The following is a 23712-nucleotide window of genomic DNA, read 5'->3' as shown; positions in this document are numbered from 1 at the left end:
ATACTAAGTTGCTGACATGATCTTGCAGAAATCATGGCACATGTTTTCATCATCTGAAGAGGTTCTGAAAAACACTTTTCAGTATTTAACAGTCTTTATTCTACAGAAATGCTTGGTATCTTGACTGTCTTACCCCTCTATTTTGTATTCATTTCATTTACATGGGGTTTTTTTTGTTTGGTTTGTGCAAAGCCCACTGATTTTGAATTAATTTCTCATTAAAAAAATTCACAGATTTTTTTGAAAATGTTGCTGAAATAAACTTCTTTTAAAAGAAAATGTTTTAATCTGCTGATAAAGTTATAGGAATAAAGCCATCTTTCTACAGTAAGAGATACTGGCATTCAAATAAAACATTTAGGAATTTGTTGCAGCTTGAACCTTGGTGTATCAGTTACTTAGAATTTAAATTGCAAATCTATTGTTAATTACAAAATTACTTTCATTAGCAGGATTCAGTTCAATTTTCATCTCCTTCGGTAACCCCAAAACATAGCATGAAGAAAACAACAAGTGCTGAAGAATCAAAAGGAGTGATGGAAGGATTGTTCATGAAAAAATCATCAGGAACAAACGTTTCTAGGCTGAAGAGCGAGCCTATGCTGAATACACTGAGTAAGCAACAAGGGCAGCAATCAAAGCTGCCTGTTGTACCAAACCCTGACAGCCCAGGTATGTGATAAATGATAGAAACCTCATAGAGCTCTTCTTTTTCCTTGGACAATAATGCAGTGCAATTTTGCTTGTATCTTATGTGACACTGAAAAAGTAAGGCTCTGGGCCTAAAGATTGTACATTTAAAAACAAAAGGACTTATTGGTTTTACGGTTGATTTTTGCAGTTTAAAGGATTAGGGAATTGTAGTTCAGGTTCTGGATGAAGAGTCCTGCAATTTGGGCATGTTTTGGGATGCATATTGCAGACATACAAAGAATATAGTTGGACTGTTAATTAAGAGTTTACATTTACCTGTGAATGAGCTTGATATCTGGTAGTTACAGATATTGATGAACGTTAATAAAGAAAATAAATAAATAAATAAACAAACAAACAAAAAAACCCCCAAAACCCCAACCAAATGGAGTAACTTCCAGGACAAACTACATTTCTTTTTAAAGTTAGTTGCATTAGTTTTGTACAGATTCTTTTTTTAATTTCTTAAAATGTTATCTCCTGTGCACTTGCAGAGGATCACATCTGCCTCTTAGACTGCATTGTGGTTGATCTGCAGGACATGGACATATTTGCTGCAGAAAGATATCGGAGAGAGTATTCAAAGGTTGTGGAAGATACAAGTGCGGACTTGAGCTTTCCATCCTACTTCGTGAGGCAGACAGGGGGAAGCCTATTGACAGAACCTTTCAGACTGAAGTTACAAGTAGAGAGAAACTTAGACAAGTGAGTTTAAACAGGATCACTTTACACTGTCAGTCTAAACCCACTGTTTTAAATGCCCTTTATTGTATCTTAAAAGTATTGCCTGCTGTGTTATAGCACCTTGAAATACTGAGGTTTTTTCCTTTGTTGTAGAGAGCTAAGTCATGCGGTTGCAGACATATCAATACATGGCAATCTGTCATCAGTGCATTGCTCTCTGGATTTGAATAAGTATAAACTGATACGTGGACTGCTGGAGAACAACCTTGGGGAGCCAATAGAAGAGTTCATGCGGCCTTACGATTTGCAGGATCCAAGAATTCATGTAAGAGGAACTATATGCAGTTAAAATTCTGTCTTTAAATGTCTGCGGGTTTTGTGGATTAGGCTAAATATTGGTTATTTTCTGTAGTTTACCAGGTGAAGTGGTAGATTTAAAAAAAAAAAAGAAGAAAATTAAGAAAATTTAGGTAGACAAACAGCGAAGGAACCTTTTTGTCTGTAGATACTCCTCTGTCCTGGTTTGAGGGCCTAAACCACGACATCCTCTGAGTTCAGGTTTGTCTTGGCAATACTGTTGCCCTTTTAGGTGTTCCTTGCTCTTACGATTGCTTCATGTTTCTGAGATTCTAATCTTTAGAAGAGACAGTGTGAGAAACAGTCATCATTTCTTGTATTTGTTAGTTTGGTTTAGTTCTGCTTAAATATATCGGTGGGGAAAAAAGTGAACCAATCTATGAAAACTGTACTTTTCTTCTTTTCTGAAGTGTTTAAGCTGAACTGCTATTGCAGTATATTACTGGTATGTTAACAAGATTAAGATTTTTCCATTTGAATGGGGCTTTTTGGAGGGACTCGAATGTTATCCAGTAATCATGTGCAGGGTGATGATTCCTTTCCCATGGTGTCTATGACATTCCTAAAGACTTATGAGATTCTGGAATGTGTATTACTTTGTGTTAAAAGCCCTCTTTTTGTCCTGTAAATCTGAAAGAAGAATTTCAGTAATAAAAGCTTTACAGCAGAGTTGAGCCTTTTTTTTTTTTTTTTTTGAGCAGGTTCTCAAGTATCGCCTATTTGGCTGTTGTCAAATACTGTCCTTTCAGGAAAAGTGTGGGCAGCATCTGGAAATAATCAATACTTATTAATGGGAAGGGAAGCTGTTGAACATGTTTCCTCTTGATCTTGTGGGGCTTCTAGGCATTGTCGATGTTACACAACTGTAATCTTTGCTTAAGAAGCAAATATGTGACCGCAGGAGGGGGAAAAATTGCTAGGAAGCATCTAGGATTCTCTTTTAGAGAGGAAAGAATAGGTAAAGTTCTCCTGGTATAAGTATGCTCTTCATGTCAGGCTTTTCGCTTAAAGCTTTAAAAACACCAAGTTTTAGAAACTACAAATCTGATTTAATAATAGAAGGTATCTGAAACAGGTTGAAAGAATTGTTGGCTGTTTGGTTTTTTTAGGGGGAATGATGATGGCAACACTTTGTTTAAGAATAAAGAAGCTATAGAACAGTAGTGTGAAAATGGGTTAATAGACAGTTTTCAAGTTGAAGGCTACACTGCTGTGAAATGTGTCTTTTCCTCAGCAATGAAAGTTAATGAAGAGTTAGTGAAACTCTTTGAAGGAGAAAGACGCTACAGCTGTTTGCATTTGTCTGAAATAACAAAATTTAATTCAGGAATGAAAGTTAAACAGATGCTCTTAGAAAGAGTGTTGGTGTTTTCCACTTTCAGACAGTTTTGAGTGGAGAAGTGTATACTTCTATGTCGTTCCTCATTGATATGGTTAACGTGAGTCTGGAACTGATGGATCCAAAGGGAAAAGATGACATCAGCTCTTTAGCCAGGTATGAATTCTCTTTTGTTACCGAGTACCTTATCCTAAATCCTATGCTCATCTGAGAGATTATAGGACAGGAACTAACATAATACATGAAATTATGGTTTAATAGTGTGATGAAATAGAATTTCTGAATTGGAGTCTAAACTGAGAGTTTCAGCTGATCTGAAAGATGAAAGGGAATGACACTGTTCAAAAGGTAACATCTGTGTCTTTCAAGTTGTCCTTAAAATCACGGTTCGGTTGACAATCAGTTGACTTGCCCCAGACAAATTAAGAAAATATCAAGAGGTAGTCGTAAAAAATCAGATTTCTACTATGTTGGTTTGTTTTTTTTTTAATCCAGAAGGTTCTGTATTGGTGGAAAATATTATTACATACAGTATAGATCTATTTTCTATCTCAGTGACATGAGATGGATTACAGTTGTTTTAGAAAATAAGTAAATGAAAGATATCAGCAGTATACCATGTATACTTTTAAAAGAAGTGACTTCTAGAATAAATGAGCTACAAGACTCTTAAATGTATTGGTATACTTTTTATTTTCCTAGGTTTGATTTTAAGAAATCCAAGTTGCTTTTTGAAAGCTCTTCAAATGGAACAAAGTCTGTTAATTTGGTCTCTCATTCCATGATGGCATTTGACACACGTTATGCTGGACAGAAGTTTACTGCAGGCACGCCAAATGTGTTCAATTGCATCTTTCAGTCATCAAAGAATACCAGTAGTCCAGGAGCAATCCAGATTGAACTGCACTTCAGGTTGGTAATTCTGGGATTGATTTATTTCTTTGTTTTCAATAATGACATACTCAATCAGGATTGTCTTGTTTTTATAAAGTACAGCTGCTATTACTGTAGATAAACTTGCTGGCACTGTATTTAAATCCAAAGACATTTTTGGGATGGTCAGTGGTACTTGATAGATTGAAATCTGCACTTATTAATTAACTGAAGGTTGCTGGATTTTTATTTTTTTCCCTCATTGCAATAAAAAAATTAGGTTTGAATATGTAATGTATCAGATGAAGTTCTGGTCTTTTAAGATTAGTAGTGCTTAAAGCTTGATAAGTCTGGCCTGTCACTTGTATGTTTGCATAAAACCATATTACAGAATTTTTACTATAAAAGCTGTTTTCCAGTAGGTGTCACACTTGCTTTACTGAGAGAATCAGATAAATAGAGAAACGGCACTTTTTTCAAAAAACAATCTCTGTATTCTCTTCTGTATTCTATCCTACCCTGTTTGATTTACCTTATCCAAATTTCTTGGAATGCTTAAAGGCATCACAGTGAATATCTGTTTTGTTCTAATCTAATATTGAAAACGGGAATATAAATTATAATGTCAGTATTTACCTGTATCAGCATGGTCTTTTGTTGAGGCATGAGATCTTTGCGAGATGCCTAGAGATGTTGCTTTCATTTTTGATTAGGCTCACTGACAAAACTCAGCTTTCTAACATGTTTGTAAGTATGATACCTTCTGAAGCAGCTGCAGTAGTAATGTAGAAAAAAATCTGTGGCCTCTTTTAGTCCAGTAGAAAATCTTGAAGACGTTTGTTGATAAAAAACCGAACTGAGAGAAATTTGTTGTATAGGTTTGGATAATGCATGATGGTTTTAAGTACTTAATAAGTTTGTGTTCAGAAAGACACAAAGATTTTGATTTGAATAAAACTAAAATACCATGGGATTTTAAAAAAATAACAAAATGGTTTTCGTGTAACTGTTGATCCAGTGTCTGCCTAGGTTGATCGTTAGTTTGCACAGTATAACCTAGTCTGGTTTATGAGTGATAGTTTCAGGAATTTTCTTTCCCAACTGTTGTGTTTTTAAATTCTAGCCACACAAGCATGTGTTACGTTATTAGTGGTGAGAGCATCCTTGGCACTAGATGTAAGCTTTTGCGGAGCTCAGTGATAGCGTTATACTGGCTCGTGCCTTTTGGAAATATCCTAGAGAGCCAGGGAGGGTTAAAGGCTTTTACTATTGGAAGCAATGCAAGCAGGCTGCTTCTCACAAAGGAATTACAGTTCTTTAGAGATTTTATAGTTCAGAATGTGTTGGATATAAAATTTTCATGGTATTTAAAGGCTTAGATTATTTTCCAGTTAGCATGACCAAATATAATTGGTATTCCAGATCATGAAGCCAAACGCTTTTATCCCTCCTAGCCAGATATTCAAAATGTGATGCTAAAAGTTCAGTAAGGCTAGCATTTTTTCTGAATGACAAAGAAGCTTCCTGTGCTGCAAAACGTTGTCAGGGTGTGAGAGGAAACACATTGTATGTCTAATCTTTTATAGGGATATGGAGCCAGGTCTAAATTTCACACGCAGTACGTTACGTTTGATACTGAACAGATGTAAAATAATAATAAAAGGAGCAGTTTTAAAATTTGAGACTTTGCAAATTAATATGGATAATGTAAATGTATTAAAGGAGCTTTTATAAGTTAATTTCTTGTTACATAGTTTTTCAATTCATCTTTTGTATCATTACAGCTTAGAATTCATGCAGTTAAGATCTGTTGAGTTTCTGTGGGTAGAGCAACTTGATGAATTTCAATCTGTTTAAATATATATATGTATTTTAAAGGCCAGACACTCTGTAAACTAAGTGTAGTTCCATATGGTTCTTACTTGCTAGATACTGCTAGTTTTCTGAATAATTTTAAATATATACAAGATGTAAAGTTCATATGTATACTTCTCTCTTCTTAAAAGGTCTACTAAGGATTCTTCCAGTTTCACAGTTGTTCTGAACAATCTTCGTGTATTTCTAATATTTGACTGGCTGTTACTTGTTCATGATTTTTTATATACTCCTGGAGATACCAAAAAGCGGGAAAATCAGCTTTCTTCCCGGCAACGCACTTATAGCAGTGAAGCAACTGTAGTTCCAAAAACAGTGAAAAGTGGAGTAGTTACAAAACGTTCATCGTCACATGTGTCTGCAGAAAAACAACTGGAAGTTAAGGTTAATGTGACAGGTAAATGTATTCTTCTCTAGTGATTTTTTAGGAGGTTTTCTGATTAAAAGCCATGTTATGCTGGAAAAAAAAGGTCCTTTAGAGGACAGAAAATCAAGAAACCTGCTACAAACACTTAAAATACATTAATGGTGTTTCTAATTGCCCTGGTTATTATTTGTCATTTTGTTTTGTTAAGGAACTGAATTTGTGGTCGTTGAAGACATGTCTTGTTTCGATACCAATGCAATTATTTTGAAGGGGACTACGGTTCTCACTTACAAGCCCAAGCTGTTAGATCGTCCTTTCTCTGGTAGTTTGTTTGGCATTGAGGTAAGAAGAACTAAATTTGCTTTTGTAAAACATCTAAAATTAGAGGAGCTTGTGAAGGTACTTCACCATAAATATATATACAACAGGAGTAGTCCACAGATGATTTCTGTAGTTTGTTAGTTCCTCATGAAATGCTCTCTTTCCACAGCAGTTTTAAGAATGATTTTATGTTGTTTCTGTTAAGACAGTGAAACACTTGACTATATAATCTCAAAATACTGCTAGTTATGAATCTAGCTTCCAGCTATACACTGGCAGATTAATTGAAAGCTGAGGGACTGGGTAGACAGAAGCCCACGTGGTCAGCAAAGGTCTGCAAGCTGTAACCATAGCTGACTTGAGGTGAACAAGCAGTATCAGGCCATTGGAATATGCAAGTAGGGATCTTTTGTGAGTAGGAATTTTGAGTATGTGAAGTGATCCTTGCATCCTATTCAGCGGAGTAGGAGCACAGCTGGAGTGCTGTGGCCAGCCTTTGGGACACAGAGCTGAAGAAGCTCAGAAAGATTGAGAGGAGAGCAACAAGAACACTCAGAATTGAGGGGTACATGATATATTGGGAAAGTTTAAAAGAACTTGCTCAGAGGAGGAGTCTGTGCAGAGACGTGGTAAATCCTAAATGGTTATTGCAGACCAAAGAACAAAGTGTTTTCTGTATCTGCGACAGAAGGAGTTGAGTTAAATGGAGTTAAGCTTAGCAGTAAAGAGAGTATTTGGTTGCACATCAGAACCTCTTTTCCTGAACTTACAGCATAGCTGGGCCGTGGAATAAATTGTCTGGAAAGATTTTGGAATCTCTGCTGTCTTAAAGTTTACAAAGGAATGGTCTGTAGAGAACAGTTTGGATATAGTTCCTGCTTTCTGATAGAGAGTCAGGCTTTGATCTTGAGGTTCTTGCCGGGCCTGTTCTCTCGGTTTCTAATTTTTTTAATCCATTTTTTAATTTTTAGGTTTTTTCATGTCGGTTAGGAAATGAGCAAGAGACTGCACTGTCAATTATTGATCCAGTACAAATTCAGCTGGAGCTTGTTGGGAATGCTTCCTACCCGAGTGGTTCAGGACTGTTGGACGCTTTCAATAGCGAGGATTTTCCTCCTATTCTAGAGGTAATATTAAAGGCCTGAATAAAACTGTATGCAATAGAGAATAATAGATCATGATCTAGTATGTATTTTTTTTTTATGCCCAAGGATTCAGTAGAATACTTTCAAATGCATAAAAAAAGAATAAGATAAATTTTTCCTGAAGTGGAAAAGGCAAAGAAAAAAAGCATGCAGAAAATGCTCTTAGTGGTAAGGGAGTGATTTATGGGATATATTATAGAGATTAATAGTGGGGAAAAAAAATGGACTGATAATGTGGGCATGTTAGAATGTTACTAATACAGAAAATTAACCTTTTTCTTTGTTATCTCATTGGTAATGTTTATTAGAGGGGAAATCTATTTAGAGACTTCTTTTTACCATTATACCAAAGGAAAACTTTTTTTTTCTAATATATACTTTTAATGGTTTTGGTTGTTAGTAAATAATAAGTTTGGTAATTTTATTACTGGAGCTTTAAAACAAGGTGGGCATCAGATTTTAGTATTAGATTTTGTCTTCGTTTGGGAAAAGCTTTGTTAATATCCCAAGTTTACAAGAAAAATATGTAGAAAAGGGTAAGTGAATCTTATTTTTTAATTTTTCACTTAGATTCAGTTGCAAGCACTGGATATCAGACTATCCTACAATGATGTTCAACTGTTCTTGGCAATTGCAAAGTCAATTCCTCAACAGACTAGTGCAGCTATGCCTGACTCAACTGTATCAACTGCTGAAAATACTGCTAATCCTTCCGGTTTAGCACTGGCGAATGAGACTTCCTCCTTGACACATGAAAACAGAGATATATCCAAACGTGTGTTGGATCCTGTTCTTGGTATGTTTTTAGCTGTTGGAGTAAAGCCATTTTTTATATCTAAAGGAGGCGGCTGTAGTGTGAAGTTAGACTATACACTTAACACAAAATCTGGTGATATCTTTGTTGTGTAAAACCCTTCATTGATTTGAATTATCTGATGATAGCATTATACTGATGATACTATAAAAAAAGTAGATTTTTTTTGTTTTTTCTGCTTGTGGTATGACAGTAGGTTGTTTTCTAGTAAGTTTTATTTAGCATAGCTTGTCGTTGTAAACTGTCATGATGCAGTACTTCTTAGGTATCAAACTTTTAAAGTGGGAGATGGGCCACCTCTTCAAACTCATTAAACTGACAGTGAAATGGAAACCCTAATAATTACTAGTTATCTCTTCATGTCTAGCAATCTTTTTGTTTTGGTGACGTTTCTTTTTTACAAATGAAAAATAGTGTGTGGTCAGAACCACTGCCTGACAATAATGAGGGAATACACACTAGTCAAAAAGGCTTTCTTCCCTGCTGCTGCACTTGAGAGCCGTGAGGGGAGTTCAAAACAAATAAGTAATTGTATTACGAATGAAGAGTTGGTTTACAAAAAAAATTTTAGTCCAAACTGAAATTCATGGAGTACATTGACTTGCTGTAGGAGAATAAAAATAACCTATATATTCTAGATTGTAGACATTATGGGTTGGGGGTTTGGTTTGGGGTGGGTTGTTTTTTTGTTGTTTGTTTTTTTTTTTTTTTGTAAGAGCAGTGCTGAATCATATTTTCTCCAGTTGCAATCTTAAACAAACAAACCCCCACTTTTCATATATCTTAATTTTAGAAATGAACACAAGTAATTACTGTCAAGGATTTATGATTGGTTAACTGTTCGATTACAGAGGTGCAGCTGGCTCGCCTCCAGGAGTTGGGATTTGGTATGGAAGATTGTCGTAAAGCTCTTTTGATCTGCCAAGGTAACCTCAAATATTCTTAGTTGGCCTTGCAGATTGTTCATATTACCTAACTTGCAATTAGGTAAAGACTTCCAGACTGTAAGGTAGCCGATGCACAGGCAGTATTTCAATCTCGTCTTGACTTTGGCTCTGTGTTGGCATATCATCTTAGAGGATTCTCATTTTTCTGTTCTGCTAGTATGTAGAACCCACACCCCAAAGATTGTTCTTAACTTTTGGGATGTTGTATGTGGAGTGTTTGAGTATATTTTTGTTTGGGGGTTTAGGTTGTGTTTGGTTTTTTCTTTTATGGTATACCTATTTCTTGCTATTATCCCCTCTCTTTTGGGCACGTGTTTTCATCTCTCCCTTTCTGAACTATTTTACCTACTTCTACATGCAATGCATGAGAAGAAGATGAAATTTTAACACAAGTGATTCTTTTTCTTTGGCACTGTCGTGCTTCCCACTTTAATTATAGGCATTCATACTATTAATATATATTTATATTATGGTGCCACTTGTTTTGCAAACTTCAAAACGCATTTCTTATTCTTAGAAAATACCGATGTATTTATAATCTCCTATTTATGGTATTAAATAGAACACATTCAAGGTACTGTTGGTGTCTTGCTATACTTCTTAAGATAGAGGGAATTAGTTTGCTTCTGTATGTTTTTTAAATAAGTACATTTCATTGAGAAAGTAGATGATGATTTATTGGTTGTTTGGTTTTATCTCAGGTGACTTGAAAAAAGCAGCAAGTTGGTTATTTAAGCATGCTGAACCTTTGAAATCAGTTTCCCGGACCTCTTCTGGTCGAGATAGCCAGGGGATTGTGCCTTTTCAGTTCATCTCTGGTGTAGAAATAAAAGCAGAAAGTATATGCATTTGCTTTATTGATGACTGCATGGACTGTGATGTTCCCCTTGCTGAGTTAACCTTTTCAGGTGAGTGTCTTTGTTTTGCTGAGGGAGTTGTATAAAATTACTGTCAGTTTGTGTGTCTGTTCAGCACTGTGCTCTAGTTTCTTTTAGGACTTATGAAATTTCAACTAACAGTGTTGTGGTGATGGTGGTGGTTGTGTGGTTTTGGGGGGTTCTTTTTGTTGGTTTGTTTTTAATTTCTGTTTGTTTGTTTAAGCTTTTGTTTTTGAGAAGATTACAGTGTTTGTAGGGTTAAGATTCTGCTTTCCCCTTTATGTATCACACAACAAATGGAATCTGTCCTGAGCAGAACCCTGGGGAGGCTCTGTGTTGTAAAGCATGGATGTCTATGAATGTTATTTGAAAAGTATTATGATACGTTTTTGTACCATTTCAAAGACAAGACAAAACCTTCCATTGCTTACTTAACAGTTCGTGAAAACAGGAAACTTGATTGTTTTGCATTAGTATAACATTGTGGTTTTTTTCAGGTTTGAATTTTCTCCAACATTTGAGAGCCAACCCTGAAGGCTACGCTCGTTTTACCCTCTCTGGAGATTATTACAATCGTGAGCTTTCAGGTGAAATACTCAGGCTTGTTTTTTTCTTTATTTAGGTTTAGGAAAACAGCCTTGCCTACTACAGTAGCCTGAAATTCACCCAACATGAAATGCATATAAGGGAATGTGAAAAGTTCACACTTGTGATTGTGTGTGTGTGAGAGAGGACATGTGATCCGAGACAAGATAGCGTAACTTGATAGGGAGGGATGTGGAAAGTAGAGAGATGCTGATATGGAAGTTGCACTGAAGTTTTCAAATGTACTTGCATAAAAGGGTTATCCAAGAACATGACAGTTACGTAACAGTTTCTCTCTGTATTCACTTGTCTTTTTTAGTACTTAATTGTTTTGATGCATTCAGTTTATTTCTTATTTCAGGAAGGAAAAGCACATTGAGGGTAGGTGATTAGGCTGAAGACAATGTATTAACATCAGAAGACCATCATAATTTATATTTTTGGTATAAAAAAGCCAGTTACGCTTCAATACAGGTCAGACACTGACAAAAGAAATAATCTAGTTGTGTTTTTTTCTCTGAATTGAGAAACTGAATCTTCTGTTGTAAAATTGGTGACAACAACCTCAGTAAATATCTGTCAATAACAAAATATCTTTTTTTTAAAAAAATATGTAGGGTGATTTTTTTTTAAATAGCTTTTAGACCTTTGTCTTTTGTGATACTGAATAGTAGGCCACCTTAAGTATAATTGTGTGAAAATTATTTTTAAAACTGTTTCAGAGAACTTTGTTCCAGCTAACTTCAATATGAAGATGTAATTGCCTTCTAATGCTTTCCTTGGAATTAAGATATTTCTACAAGACCCTACATATAGTGTACACTAGTTCGAATGGAGGAGTTGGAGCAACTTCATATTAGCTAGTAAATTAAATCTGTAGGCTTACAAGTTCATCTTGAACACAGATTGAAAGTAAAGGATCTCATTGTTAAAGTTACATTATTAAATACTTAGGTATGTAAACAGCATTCCAATGTGGCCTTCAAATGTGTAATACATGTGACGTTTTCTATTTGTTCTCAGGCTGGGAGCCATTTATTGAACCATGGCCATGTTCAGTTTCTTGGCAACAACAAGCTGCGAGCCGCCTCCACCCCTCCCGACTGAAGCTGGAAGTAAAGGCTGAACACCGTCTGGATATAAACATTACCTCTGTCTTCATAGGTATGTAGGAATATTCCCAGAGAGCATCACTGTGCAGTCTAATTTTCACTGTACTGAAAATGACAGACATTTCTAATTAAGTCCTGCTGGTGTCCCAGAGATGGAGGGAGGGAGGTTTGGCACAAGTCCCTACATACTTCACATGATATTGTACACAGGTGTGCATTTAGGCAGCCTGTATTTTATCAGATATTGTAAAAGTGTAAAGACACGAGCTACATATTTTAGAGGTTAGTAGGAATTCTTTCCCTGGTCATATGAATTCTATCAAATTCATATGTTATTTGAAATTTATTTTTAATCAGAAACAGGCTTTCATCTAAAGCTTTCCATCCTTTACAACACTTAAAAATATTTTGTTAAGATCGTCGCTTTTCAGTACATTGACAGGTGTAGTGGGGAGCTACTCATTTCACTTCTGCAGTCTCTGAAAACCTGAGCCGTCAGTTCCCACCTCAGGAAATAAAAATATTTTGTTCATCATTAACTCAGACTTCATGTATGCTTCTGTGTTGTGAGACTATGGTTGTGTGCATTTGCTAGAAATATTGTTGCTTATTCTGTATGCAAATCTGAATGATTTGGTGGTCATAATAATAAAAAAAATATATATATACATATGGCTGAGCTTGCAAATGTAACAGACTTGTTACAGTCTGTTAAAATATTCCTTGTTCTTTGAGTATTTGTTCCTTTCTCCCGCAAGGCCTATGGGGTTGGCAGGGAGGAAGCCAAGGTGGGAGGAAAAGACACAAATCAGTGATTCCTAAGAGTTCCCATGATACATTTTAATACTAGTAATAACACGTAGTAACACTAGTTTATGATTAATACTGTGCCAGGGGACTCCGTTGCTGTCTTGGTATTTATGCAGAAATGTGCGTGTACCTCTTGAAAAGAAAAAAAAAATATTAGAAACTGCTTCTAATGTGATATTTGAGGTTAATTGCCTCCTCAGGGAGAGCTCTTACATTGCCTCAGGAGTATCTTAAGAATATGGAAATCCACTGAAAGTTTAAAAAAAAAATCTTAAGAATATAAAAACCTTTGGTTTTGAAGACACTGCTGCGATTTCATGAGCTGCTGTTTGTCTTTAACTTTTGTAAGTGGCTCATAGAAAAAGCATTGAAGTAAAACTTTGGCCATTAAAGTGGAGTAACTTTAGTGTTATGAATTTAACAAACTTTTCAATTACTTTGTTTACTGTCATCTTGGAGACATTTACTGTCTATGCTTATATTCCTCTAGAACAATACACATGTACTAAACAGTCATGGATGGAAGATTACTGTAAACAGGACAAAGAAGCGAATATAATCAGTTCAGAAGACTGGATGGGTTCTTCGGTGGATCCACCGTGTTTTGGGCAGAGTATGCTACTCATTAATCACACTTTATTTGAAACAGTCCTGACATACAGTCATCTGTCTCATGTATTGCAAACATAAGTATTTGGTCTTCATAGCGTATAATGAATTGTTAGAGATATTTGGCAAAAAAGTCAAAAATGCTATTTTCTGTTCAATTGTATTAAATTCTTTAAAAACAAAAACTTTTCTGGCTCCTTAGCTTTGAGTGAGAACTTTGCACTGCTAGTTCTGCTGCCTTTTTTTTGTCACGCTTTCTTAGTTAATGGGTGACTGTCCTGTCAAAAATTACGTAAGAGTGGTAAGCATAGGGTTGGTGCAGTGCAGAGGTGATCTCTTTGTTTCTGTACCCCCAAAGACTTAAATGACTGAGTTTCTGGAAAAAACACTGTTATATTCGTGAAACAATTCTCTAAGTGATAGCTCTTTATGTGGCAGGTCTTCTCAGTTTCTTTTCTCCCAGTGTTACTTGTGGCAGAAATTTTAGCCATTCAAATGCCGACTTAGTGTAAGCAAATGGGTAGAGACTCATACACGGGTTGCATGATGCCAACTGTCTGTATCTTTCCTGATGCATGATGGGGAAGAATCTACCTGTATTTGTGTGGCTTTTCTTCCCTGCTAACTTTGTCTTTCCTGTCTGCCAGGCCTTCCTCTTGTCTACCTTAGAACTAGGAGCACAGCCAGTTTGACTAACCTAGAGCATCAGATCTATGCTAGAGGTACTGTACAGCAGAGAGAGACAAAAAGGTTTTTTTTCTTCTTCGGAAGGCTTTTGTATATGTTATTTATGTGACTTGCTGGTAGATGGACATCTGTATTTAAAACAAACAAACAAAAAACCCCAAACCAAACAATGTTAACAGCTACTTTTCTTTTAAGCTGCTTCACTAAGTATTTTATCCTGTCTTTCTCTTATCTTCCTCTCGAGGCCCTGCAGGAAAGAAGGGAGAAGTATAACTAATGCTATGTAGGAAGGCTCTCTTTTGGAGGAAGGTTATGTGAATTGTTGACTATTCAGTGTCCTTTTTGTAGAGAGACAGTATAGTGCAATTAAAAATAGCGTAATAAAATCACAAGATTTTATTTTGTATTCTGAAAATATCCAACAGTACGTTCAATATACATACTTATGCTTGATTGGGCACTTGTATTTAGCTACTTAAAATGAAGATGCCTTCAGAAGGAACGATCTGTTTTCAATAAGCCTTAGGAAGTAAGGCATTCCTAATAAATATCTTGTTAATTTGCTTGGTTTATATTTGACAATACAGTCTTTGGGCAAAACTATCCAGTTTAAAGTAATATTTTAAAATTTTTGATATTATGGAAGACAGAACAGCACACTTGATAAATATATTGCCCCTATAGAAAAGCTGCTGAATGGGAAGACAGAAAGCTTCTGTAAGACTACATACGTGGCCCGTTCAGATTGCCTCTTAGAAACATTTTCTCTGAGTGGTTGCAGACAGATCATAGATGTTTAAAAAAAAAAAAAAACCCGAAGTGGAAAATGATAGAAGGATTTATTTTTCGGAGGTATTTTTCAGGAAGGTTGGTTTTGCATGTGAAAAAAATCAAACAAACAAGAAAACCTCGTAATATTTATTGCTTGGCTTTTAGTGGGTGTTTCAACTAATTTACTACAAAAAACTCCTTTTGATGGTAGTCTTTATTTTCAGGCAGTAGTCTCAAAATGCAACTTTTACATTATGTTTTCTTTAGAAAATTAGGCCACAGTCCCAATAATTCTTTTTTAAAAGTCTCAAAAAATAAATTGGCAATAGATTAAATGCCAGACTAAAAGTTCATTTAGCTTCTGGTCTGTGATTTTGTAGAACCTGGACTAGCCAAAAAATCGTATAAAGCCAAGCTCAACAATCAAAAGAGGGTGTTTTTTTTGCAGTTGGCAAAAATCAGAATTTTCATTTTCAAGAATTTCATCTTTTTGCCATTTAATTGGAAAGAACTTTCTCTATAAGCTTTAGAGAGATCAGATCTAAATCTCCACTGACAGTGTAAGGTACATAGGAATATGTTGTCATTGATTTGGAGGAAAGTTGCATGCGATCAGTAACTCCTTCAAAACTTACCTACCCACTCCGTGTTACCCCTTCTTGCCTCTCTAAACCCGCGCTTAAGTTATTCTTAGGCACATGTTGCGGTGGGATGAATGGGTCTCAGAACATGAAGTATTTTAACTTGCTATCAGCCAGCCTTTGGAGTGACTGCAGAGAAATTAATTTTAGTGTTACCTTTTCTTTAAGCAGCTGGTTTATTGTGTGCGCCTTCTTTCTACTTCATGCGTACAAAAAGATGTATGTATTCAGGGAGCAGCCATTTAACTTCCTTATTAATTAAGTTACTGGAATTTGACAGGGGTGTGTTTTCTGTCCAAACACAGTAAGTATTTTTACAGATACGATGTACTACAGTATGGAAAATGAGAGTAACGCTTGTGTGCTTGCTTGCTAGTACTGCACACTTGAAAAAAGTCTAACGTGGTAGATGAAGTTTCTTTTTCTGGGGTTTTGCTGTCCCAGCATTTTAACAAAACAAGATTACCTTTGGTTGCATGCAAATTAGTTTTCATACTTTGTTTTAGTATGCTTTATCCTGCATAGGAAGATATTTCTACTTGTTCAGTCATTGAGGATAAAAGTCCTCGTTAAAGGGGGTATTGGATAATCTTGTATTTGTCACGTTAAATAGAGCATAAATCTTAATTGTAAGTGAATATAGGTTTAATACTTTATGAGCGTTTGGATGTACATGAAAAGTTACTGATTATGACTGGGTTTTTAGTTAGGTTTTCTACATGTTCATTTTAACTGGAGGCATAGTATTTTATAAGACTTGATATGAAGAAACAAAAGAACATGTAGATCAAGCTCAGTTCCTGGAAGGCTTGATGTAAGTGAAGAGTTTGTACCATTTCTGTAATAGTTACTAATTTTTAAATGTTTTTAGTAATCTGTTATCCTGTTTCATTGACCCGTTTTTCTTCAGTTAGTGCAGGTTGTGGTTCTCCAACCACTGTCTCTCATCTTACATTAGCATCTGATGAATGCTTCTCTCATAAGCATTTAGACAGATCTTTATTCTTTTTTATAGCTGAAATGAAGACTCCAAAACGTAGGCAGCCATTTGTCCCCTTTGCTCTAAGAAATCATACGGGATGCACTCTGTGGTTTGCTACCCTGACTACAACACCTACCCGGTAAGAAGCTGCTGTGGGATTGGTTTGGCAGTATTTGTCTGGCTTCTCTAACACGTCAGCCAAACCCTATTGTTTTCAGTGCTTTTGTTTTCTTGCAGAGCAACATAGGCACCTCCCAGCCTTTCTTAGTTAAGAGCTTTTTCTTTGACAGTGAGATAGTTTGACTACTAAAAAAAAAGATTTTTATTTTTTTTTTCAAAAGGCCTAAATGAATTTGAAAACCGGTCAGATATAGTAATGATGTAGATGTGTTTACTCCAGGACTTCCGTAGACTGAGCCAGACTAAAAAGCACTTGTTACTTGAAGTAGTCACTGTCAGTTTGTAAAGTGATGTGATTCTCTTCGCAGGGCTGCCCTGTCTCACAGTGGGAGTCCAGGTGTTGTTCCCGAGGAAAACGGGACGTTGTTGGATGATGCCCATAATGTCAGTGAATGGCAAGAAGTTATCACTGGGGAAGAGATTCCATTTGAATTTGAAGCCAGAGGGAAACTCAGACACAGGTGAAGGAACCAGGCTGTGAGATGTGTTTTGACACACTCGTATATGGAACACATAGGATCATGGTTGTGAGGACACTAGCAGATGTTAAATAAAAAGTGGATATTTTTTTTAAATCTCCTGTTAATGTTTTGGTTTTAAATATTTGAAACTCATGTATAGAGCAAAGTTATCAGTTGTCTAGTAAGCAGCATATATTGCTATTAGTGGCAGCCAGTCCTAGATCATTACGAGCTTTTAGAAAAACTTAGGGGCTTCAATTACAAATCATATGCCCTTTATTCTAAAGGACTCGGGGCGGGGGGAAGGGGGCACTGGTTGTTGAGCATAAGTGTTATCAGTGTTACGAGCTAGAAGAATTTGTTAGCAAATATGTAGCATGCTTTTATTTTTGCTTATATGATATAGTTGTACTTCTGTATGTTCATTAGGGAAGGTGGAACAATTGAACAGATGTAAAATCGCGTCTGTCTTTATCCATGAAATAGAAAAAGCTCCTGAGACTTTTTTTTTAATGCTTCAGGGAGATTCTTTATTCAGAATCCAGAGGATGTTCTTGGTTGGAAGTGTTTGGCATTTGCACTGTATCATAATGCTTAATAGTAATTGAACTTGTAATTGATCTAACTTGTCAGGCACACACATGATCTAAGAATTCATCAGTTGCAAGTGAGAGTAAATGGCTGGGAAGAAGTCAGTCCAGTATCTGTAGACAAAGTTGGAACGTTTTTCCGATATGCTGCACCAGATAAGAACTCATCCTCTTCTACTGTAAGTTCTGATTTTGAATGTTAGTTTTAATAGAATATATAATTTGAGAGTAATGATGTCTCCAAGATTTTGATCTTAAAGCAGCTGCTGTATGAGATTGTCCTCTTTCAGGTTAGCTTGGATTGGGAGAGTTTGGAGACGCTGGGTTCCTAACTGGCAGTTTTATGCATAACAAAACCACAAACAGAGTAGTCAGAAGTTAGTCTGTGCTTAGCAGTCAGAGCTCCCAGTGACAGAACTAATATATTAGTGACAGTGTCATGGGCTCATGGAGATTGAGCTTTAAATCAGCACAGCATTTCAGCAGCTATTTTTTTCTTCTGTTGCAGGAATGCTTTTCATGTGTTTAATTTACTTAAAATAAACAACACTTGCAATTTCCTGTAAGCCTGGCGATTGTTGAAATATGTGGCTTGTTAGACAAAATATACTTGTCATGAAGGAAAAACGCAATTGTAATAATCGGCAGGCTGGCAGTTGGTGGTTGAGGCTCAGTGATAAAAATGATCTTGTGGATTTCGAAACTAGTTAAGTTTTGAGAGTAGCCACTGAAAATTGTTATGCACTGGAGAAATTGGAAGTTCAGATCTTTTTGGTATAAAACAGGATTAGAGTTTAATTTCATGATACTACTGACAAGAGCCAGTAGTCTCTTATTTGAATCATTTCTGATGTTTTCATATTGAAGCGTGAAAAGCTTCCTCTCTCTCTGTAACTTGATTCTTGAAGGAAAAGGGTACAAATTAATAAGAATTGCTGTAGCTTTTCTCTTTTATTTTAAACAAACCTTCCTTCAGCTTCATTTCTTTTTAAAGCATTATTACAAACTGGTTTTGCTCATATGGTTCTGATGTGTTTTCCAAGCTGTATTTAAGATCAGAAACACAAAGGGATGAAAGTATTTAGTTCATTCTTCTGTAGTAATATTTTGTATTACAACTGAGAGTAGTATCTTAAAAGTTGAACAACTTTAACTTTCTTTTGTTTACTTTTCTCCCAGCTTGGAAGCCCAATAAGTAGAACAAATATAATACATCCACAAGTCTATGTGAGTATATATTTTCATTTTTTTGAGAGCTACTTATTTGACTTGTGTAATTCTACAAGCAAACAGTTTTTTCCATCTTTCTAGAACCTTTTCAATAGAAAGGAAACAAAAGTCAGGCAAACAGAATGAAATTTCAAATCAGAGCAAGTATTTGACGTGACTTACCATTCCTCAGCAATGTAAATTGTTGTTTGAAGAATGGGTCTTAAATTCCAGTATGTGGATTCCAGCATGTGAGTCCACATAAAATGTGATTTTCAGGATCAGAGTGGCAATGACTTTGTGTAATGTAGGAGGAAAAATGCCACAGTAGGAGAGCAGCTAAGAGTGAAGAAAATATGAGTATTTTAAGAAAGCTCCACCTTTTTTTTAATTTTGATATATAGGAACGATGAGTGACTGTTAATTATATGAGGGTTGGAAGTCAAACACCATGAATTTTTCAAATAATTTAATAGTGAGATAGTGTATGAAATGTTCTTTTCAGATCAGTATTGTTTTTATTTGAACTTGCATAATTTTGAAAAAGATAATGGAGTTTGCATTTAGAAGTGCTTTTTCATAGTTAATTTTATTGTGCTTTGAGGAGGAGGTACAAGATTATAAATCATTATTATGAAACTATACGTGCCTTAGGTGTTGCATGTGGTTGGACTCAGTTGACAGGTTTTTACTCCAGCAGTTACTGCTTCAAAATTGAGGTGTCCCTCTTCTAGATGTAATCATTACCTGAGCTTTTTAATGGGTTTTAAATATCTTCCAGTTTTCTTCATTGCCTCCAGTTCGTGTGGTATTTGAAGTTACCATGGAAGGTAGTGCTCGGAAAGTGATAACAGTGCGCTCAGCCTTGATTGTGAAGAACAAGCTGGAAATACCAATGGAACTGAGACTAGATAGTCCTTCTGCTCCTGACAGTAAGTGTTGTATATTCCTGCTGTACTACAGGGAATCTTTGGCTTCCTCCCCAAGAAGAGTCATCACTGCCTGTAATGGTTGACAAGAAAGTTGTTCCCTGGAGGGGAAATGGGTAATGTTAAGAAGAAAATGATCAGCAAGGTAAGCTGGAGAACTCAGGAGGACTTTTGCTTATTGTTCAGGTAAATAGGGAAAGCTGAGACTCTGTAGAGACCAAATCTTTTTTTTCTGCTTGTAGCATGTTGTATCTTTTAGCTGATAGTGTACCCATAAGGTAATGAATGAGGTCTTTGTGAAATAAGCATTTTCACTAAAGCGTCCAAGGAAAAAGAATTTGAATTCCAGCATGTTTTCAGTCTGTTTCCTGTTTCGGATTTACAGACATAAATTTGTCTGCTGCCAGATTGCTAATAGGTCTTAAAACAAGTTGACGTTTGAAACATACATAAAGTAGCTAGTGTTTTATGTTGAAACAAAACATGTTGCTTCAAAAATTTGAGACTTACTATTTGAAAACCTTATGCGTTTCAGTAAAGAGGCCCGTTTTGCTATGTGTATTTTCTTCTCTGGTTGCAGAACCTGTAGTTCTTCCAGCAGTTATGCCAGGAGATTCCTTTGCTATTCCATTACATCTTACATCTTGGCGTTTGCAAGCCAGGCCAAAAGGAATGGGAGTCTTTTTCTGTAAAGCTCCAATTCATTGGACTAATGTTCAGAAGACAGCAGAAGTCTGTAGCAGCAAGCGAGAGTGTCATGCAATGGAGTCTGAAAATAGCCGATTTTTCAGGTAATTAAGACCTAATTATTTTTCTGTAAGCTGTGTTATCTTCTTCTGGTAAATGAAACACTGTGAAAGTAACTAACAGGAAAGAAAACGCTTAGAAATGAAAGCTGCAATTCAATGGGATGTTTTGTTTGGTCTCTTGATTAATGAGAAAGCATTGAAGCATTACTGCTATATTTCTGTAGGGCTCCTTGAAGCCCCTTTGACAGTGCCTATTAGTAAATGTCTGAGAATAAGCACACTATTAATAGAGAGTAAGCAACTGCTTTTTACTGTAAAAAAGAAAAGGTTGGGAAATAGAATGTGGATTTATTTTAAATTATCTAGTCTGTCTCACTGAGAATAATGAGTGGTTTGCTATAGTGTGTTCGCAAATACTTATTCTTTGTCCTGAATGTCTTGTACTCTGTTCGAAGCACCAAAATGTCACTGCATAATGAGGACTTAATGGAATTTTGTAGTTATCTGATACGATGGATTTAGGGATGCTCTCAATTTAGGAAATACTAGAATAGAGATTAGGGAAGTTGTTTAAGGAAATAACCTTTTCATATTGCATTGTTACTGTTGTGTGTCAGTTCCATAGTTCATTTCTTAATATGCTGGTTTTGAACGTATCACAAAGAGGAAAATTAACAAATTATTTAAAATGGAGGTTCAGTTACTCAATTTTTTACCTTAACTAATGAAAAACTGAAGTGTCAGGTGGCCAAAGCAAGGATATGTTTACTGGGAAGTAGGAAACATTCAGCATTTATGTTTAAGAGCATGATTGTAGTTTACTTTAATAGTTAAAATCTCTTTTTAGTAATAGTTGATAACATGTTTCTGCGAGTTTATGGAAGTTGGTTTTAAAGTTGGTAATCTGTAAAAGCAAATTTCTGTTAGTTCTCTGAACAGATAAGTTTTTTGAGTGACTAAATTAATTCTTTGATTGATATTAGGAAACTCCTGTTGTCTAATGTTAGGCATAAATACAAAATACCTTAAAATCAAACTCCAAAGTGATTATGTGGAGAACAATTCTAAATGCTGGGTTTGTTATCAGTCCTGAAGTTACAGCATCTTGTGGGATTTAGTGCAATACACAAAGACAGGGTTCAATTATTCTGTCAAGTTCAGTGACTTCTCACATATATCTGCCTTCACAGGTTTTGTGTGGCTATAAAGAAAGAAAATTACCCGGATTACATGCCTTCCAACATATTTTCTGACAGTGCTAAACAGATTTTCAGACAGCCTGGGCATACTATTTATCTCTTGCCAACTGTGGTAATCTGTAACTTGCTACCTTGTGAACTCGAGTTCTATGTTAAAGGAGTGCCAATTAATGGGACGTTAAAACCTGGCAAAGAGGCAGCATTGCACACAGCTGATACATCTCAGAACATTGAACTTGGTAAGGTTCTTTTTCAAATACTGCTTTCTGATCCTCCTAGAGGGAGTACCTCAATATAACTGTTTCTTGTGCAAGGAAAGTTGGTGCAAGAAAAGAAAAATTAAAAAATTGAGAACATTTCTATGGCTATTTCATTGGGTTGCAGGGCTTCTTATTAACCAAGTGCATGCATCCCAAAAAGATACTAATATCGCTATCATTCCCCCAGATTTGTCAGCTGTCTTGGGGTCTGTTCCTTATTCGTCTCTTTTCTCATTTTCCTGAGAGCAGAAGCAGTAGAAACTGGAGAGAACAGTGATAAAGAAGGGAATAAATCAAATAACTTGCCAACGTTTTGGGTGGGTTTGCTGTTTTCTTTCTGACCAAAAAAGTTGGTGTTGGGAGTACATACGGAGTTATTCAACACTGGCTGCACTTCTGGTGCCTAAAGCAGTAATTAGCCCTAAGCAGGGTTCTTTACAGAACTTTTTTTGCTGCTTGTGGCTTAAATTGAGGCATTTCTTCATGAGGTCAGAGGTTACTACACTGGGCAGATTTAAAAGTTTATCTGGGTAAGCTATACAAAATATTCAGAAAGATGAAGCCATATGGAACACCAGCCTGTATGCTTATCAGAAACTAATGTTTCTGTGTGGGTGACATTTGGTTTTCCTTTGTTTTCGTAGGGGTATTGCTAGAAAACTTCCCGATCTGCAAAGAGCTGTTGATTCCTCCTGGGACACAAAACTATATGGTACGGATGCGATTGTATGATGTCAACAAACGACTGCTAAATTTGACCATAAGGATTGTATGTCGTGCTGAAGGTTCTCTAAAAATACTAATTTTAGCACCGTATTGGTTAATCAACAAAACAGGTACGTTTGCAGCATTTTCTTTCATAGTTGTAATCATGAACTGGAAATAAAGATTTCATGCAGTGTTTTGATTTGCTTTCAGCCAAATAGAGCTTTTAAACACTACTTAAGAGAATTTTTTTGATTACAGGATTTTTTTATATTTTTTAGTTGCTATATTGCAGATTTTCAAACATGAGCTATTGTACCTCTAAATAAATCGACATAGATTAGATCACTGTTAAAATTGTGGTTTTCAAAGACTGAAATGCCTTGAAAAAGCGACAGGTCTAAATTGCAGTTATTCTATGTTAACATCCGTTGCTGCTTTTCAGAGCTGCAAGAACTTCTTTTCTGCATGGATCAGATTCCATGGCTCGCAGCTGTTAATAGGTGTAACTCTTAAAAAAGTTAGCCAGAGAATGAGAAGGGAGAATGCATGCAGACTAGTGGCTAATAATATTACAACCAAAATAATTTAGGTTGTTCCTTAATTTGTAGTAGTTTTTACCATTCTCGTTTTAATTTGTACATAGGTGAAGTGTAGTTTGACATGCTGTTTTTTGTGTTTACTTAAAGGATTACCACTTATCTTCAGACAAGATAATGCAAAAACAGATGCTGCAGGTCAGTTTGAAGAGCACGAGCTTGCTAGAAGCCTCAGCCCACTTCTCTTCTGTTATGCTGATAAGGAACAGCCAAACTTGTAAGTAATACCACAAGAAGAGCAAGCAGGAGGAACTTTACAAAGTATGAATGTAATTTGCAGAGGATTGGGTGCTGATATATTAGTATGAATATCACACGGGAGAAGTCTTTCCCTATTAAGA

General features: G+C 35.9%; 1 protein-coding gene across 1 annotated transcript in view; it reads left to right on the top strand.

Moving 5' to 3' along the window:
• Positions 1–23712, top strand: part of VPS13D (vacuolar protein sorting 13 homolog D) — a 108017-nt gene that overhangs the window by 27285 nt on the left and 57020 nt on the right. The window contains exons 26-48 of the mRNA XM_082493363.1: positions 450–672; positions 1188–1398; positions 1531–1702; positions 3117–3229; positions 3776–3985; positions 5953–6218; positions 6397–6530; positions 7481–7636; positions 8225–8450; positions 9320–9394; positions 10117–10323; positions 10791–10880; positions 11902–12042; positions 13291–13413; positions 16524–16629; positions 16979–17131; positions 17765–17900; positions 18901–18948; positions 19712–19862; positions 20440–20650; positions 21799–22046; positions 22712–22903; positions 23462–23588. Coding sequence (XP_082349489.1) covers positions 450–672; positions 1188–1398; positions 1531–1702; positions 3117–3229; positions 3776–3985; positions 5953–6218; positions 6397–6530; positions 7481–7636; positions 8225–8450; positions 9320–9394; positions 10117–10323; positions 10791–10880; positions 11902–12042; positions 13291–13413; positions 16524–16629; positions 16979–17131; positions 17765–17900; positions 18901–18948; positions 19712–19862; positions 20440–20650; positions 21799–22046; positions 22712–22903; positions 23462–23588 — 3719 coding nt within the window. The remainder of the gene's footprint in view (positions 1–449; positions 673–1187; positions 1399–1530; positions 1703–3116; positions 3230–3775; positions 3986–5952; positions 6219–6396; positions 6531–7480; positions 7637–8224; positions 8451–9319; positions 9395–10116; positions 10324–10790; positions 10881–11901; positions 12043–13290; positions 13414–16523; positions 16630–16978; positions 17132–17764; positions 17901–18900; positions 18949–19711; positions 19863–20439; positions 20651–21798; positions 22047–22711; positions 22904–23461; positions 23589–23712) is intronic.

Source organism: Vanellus vanellus (assembly GCF_965231255.1).
Source record: "Vanellus vanellus genome assembly, chromosome: 20".
Classification (NCBI taxonomy): Eukaryota; Metazoa; Chordata; class Aves; order Charadriiformes; family Charadriidae; genus Vanellus; species Vanellus vanellus.
The sequence above is the reverse complement of the archived record's forward strand: the minus strand, read 5'-3'. Positions and strand labels throughout refer to the sequence as shown.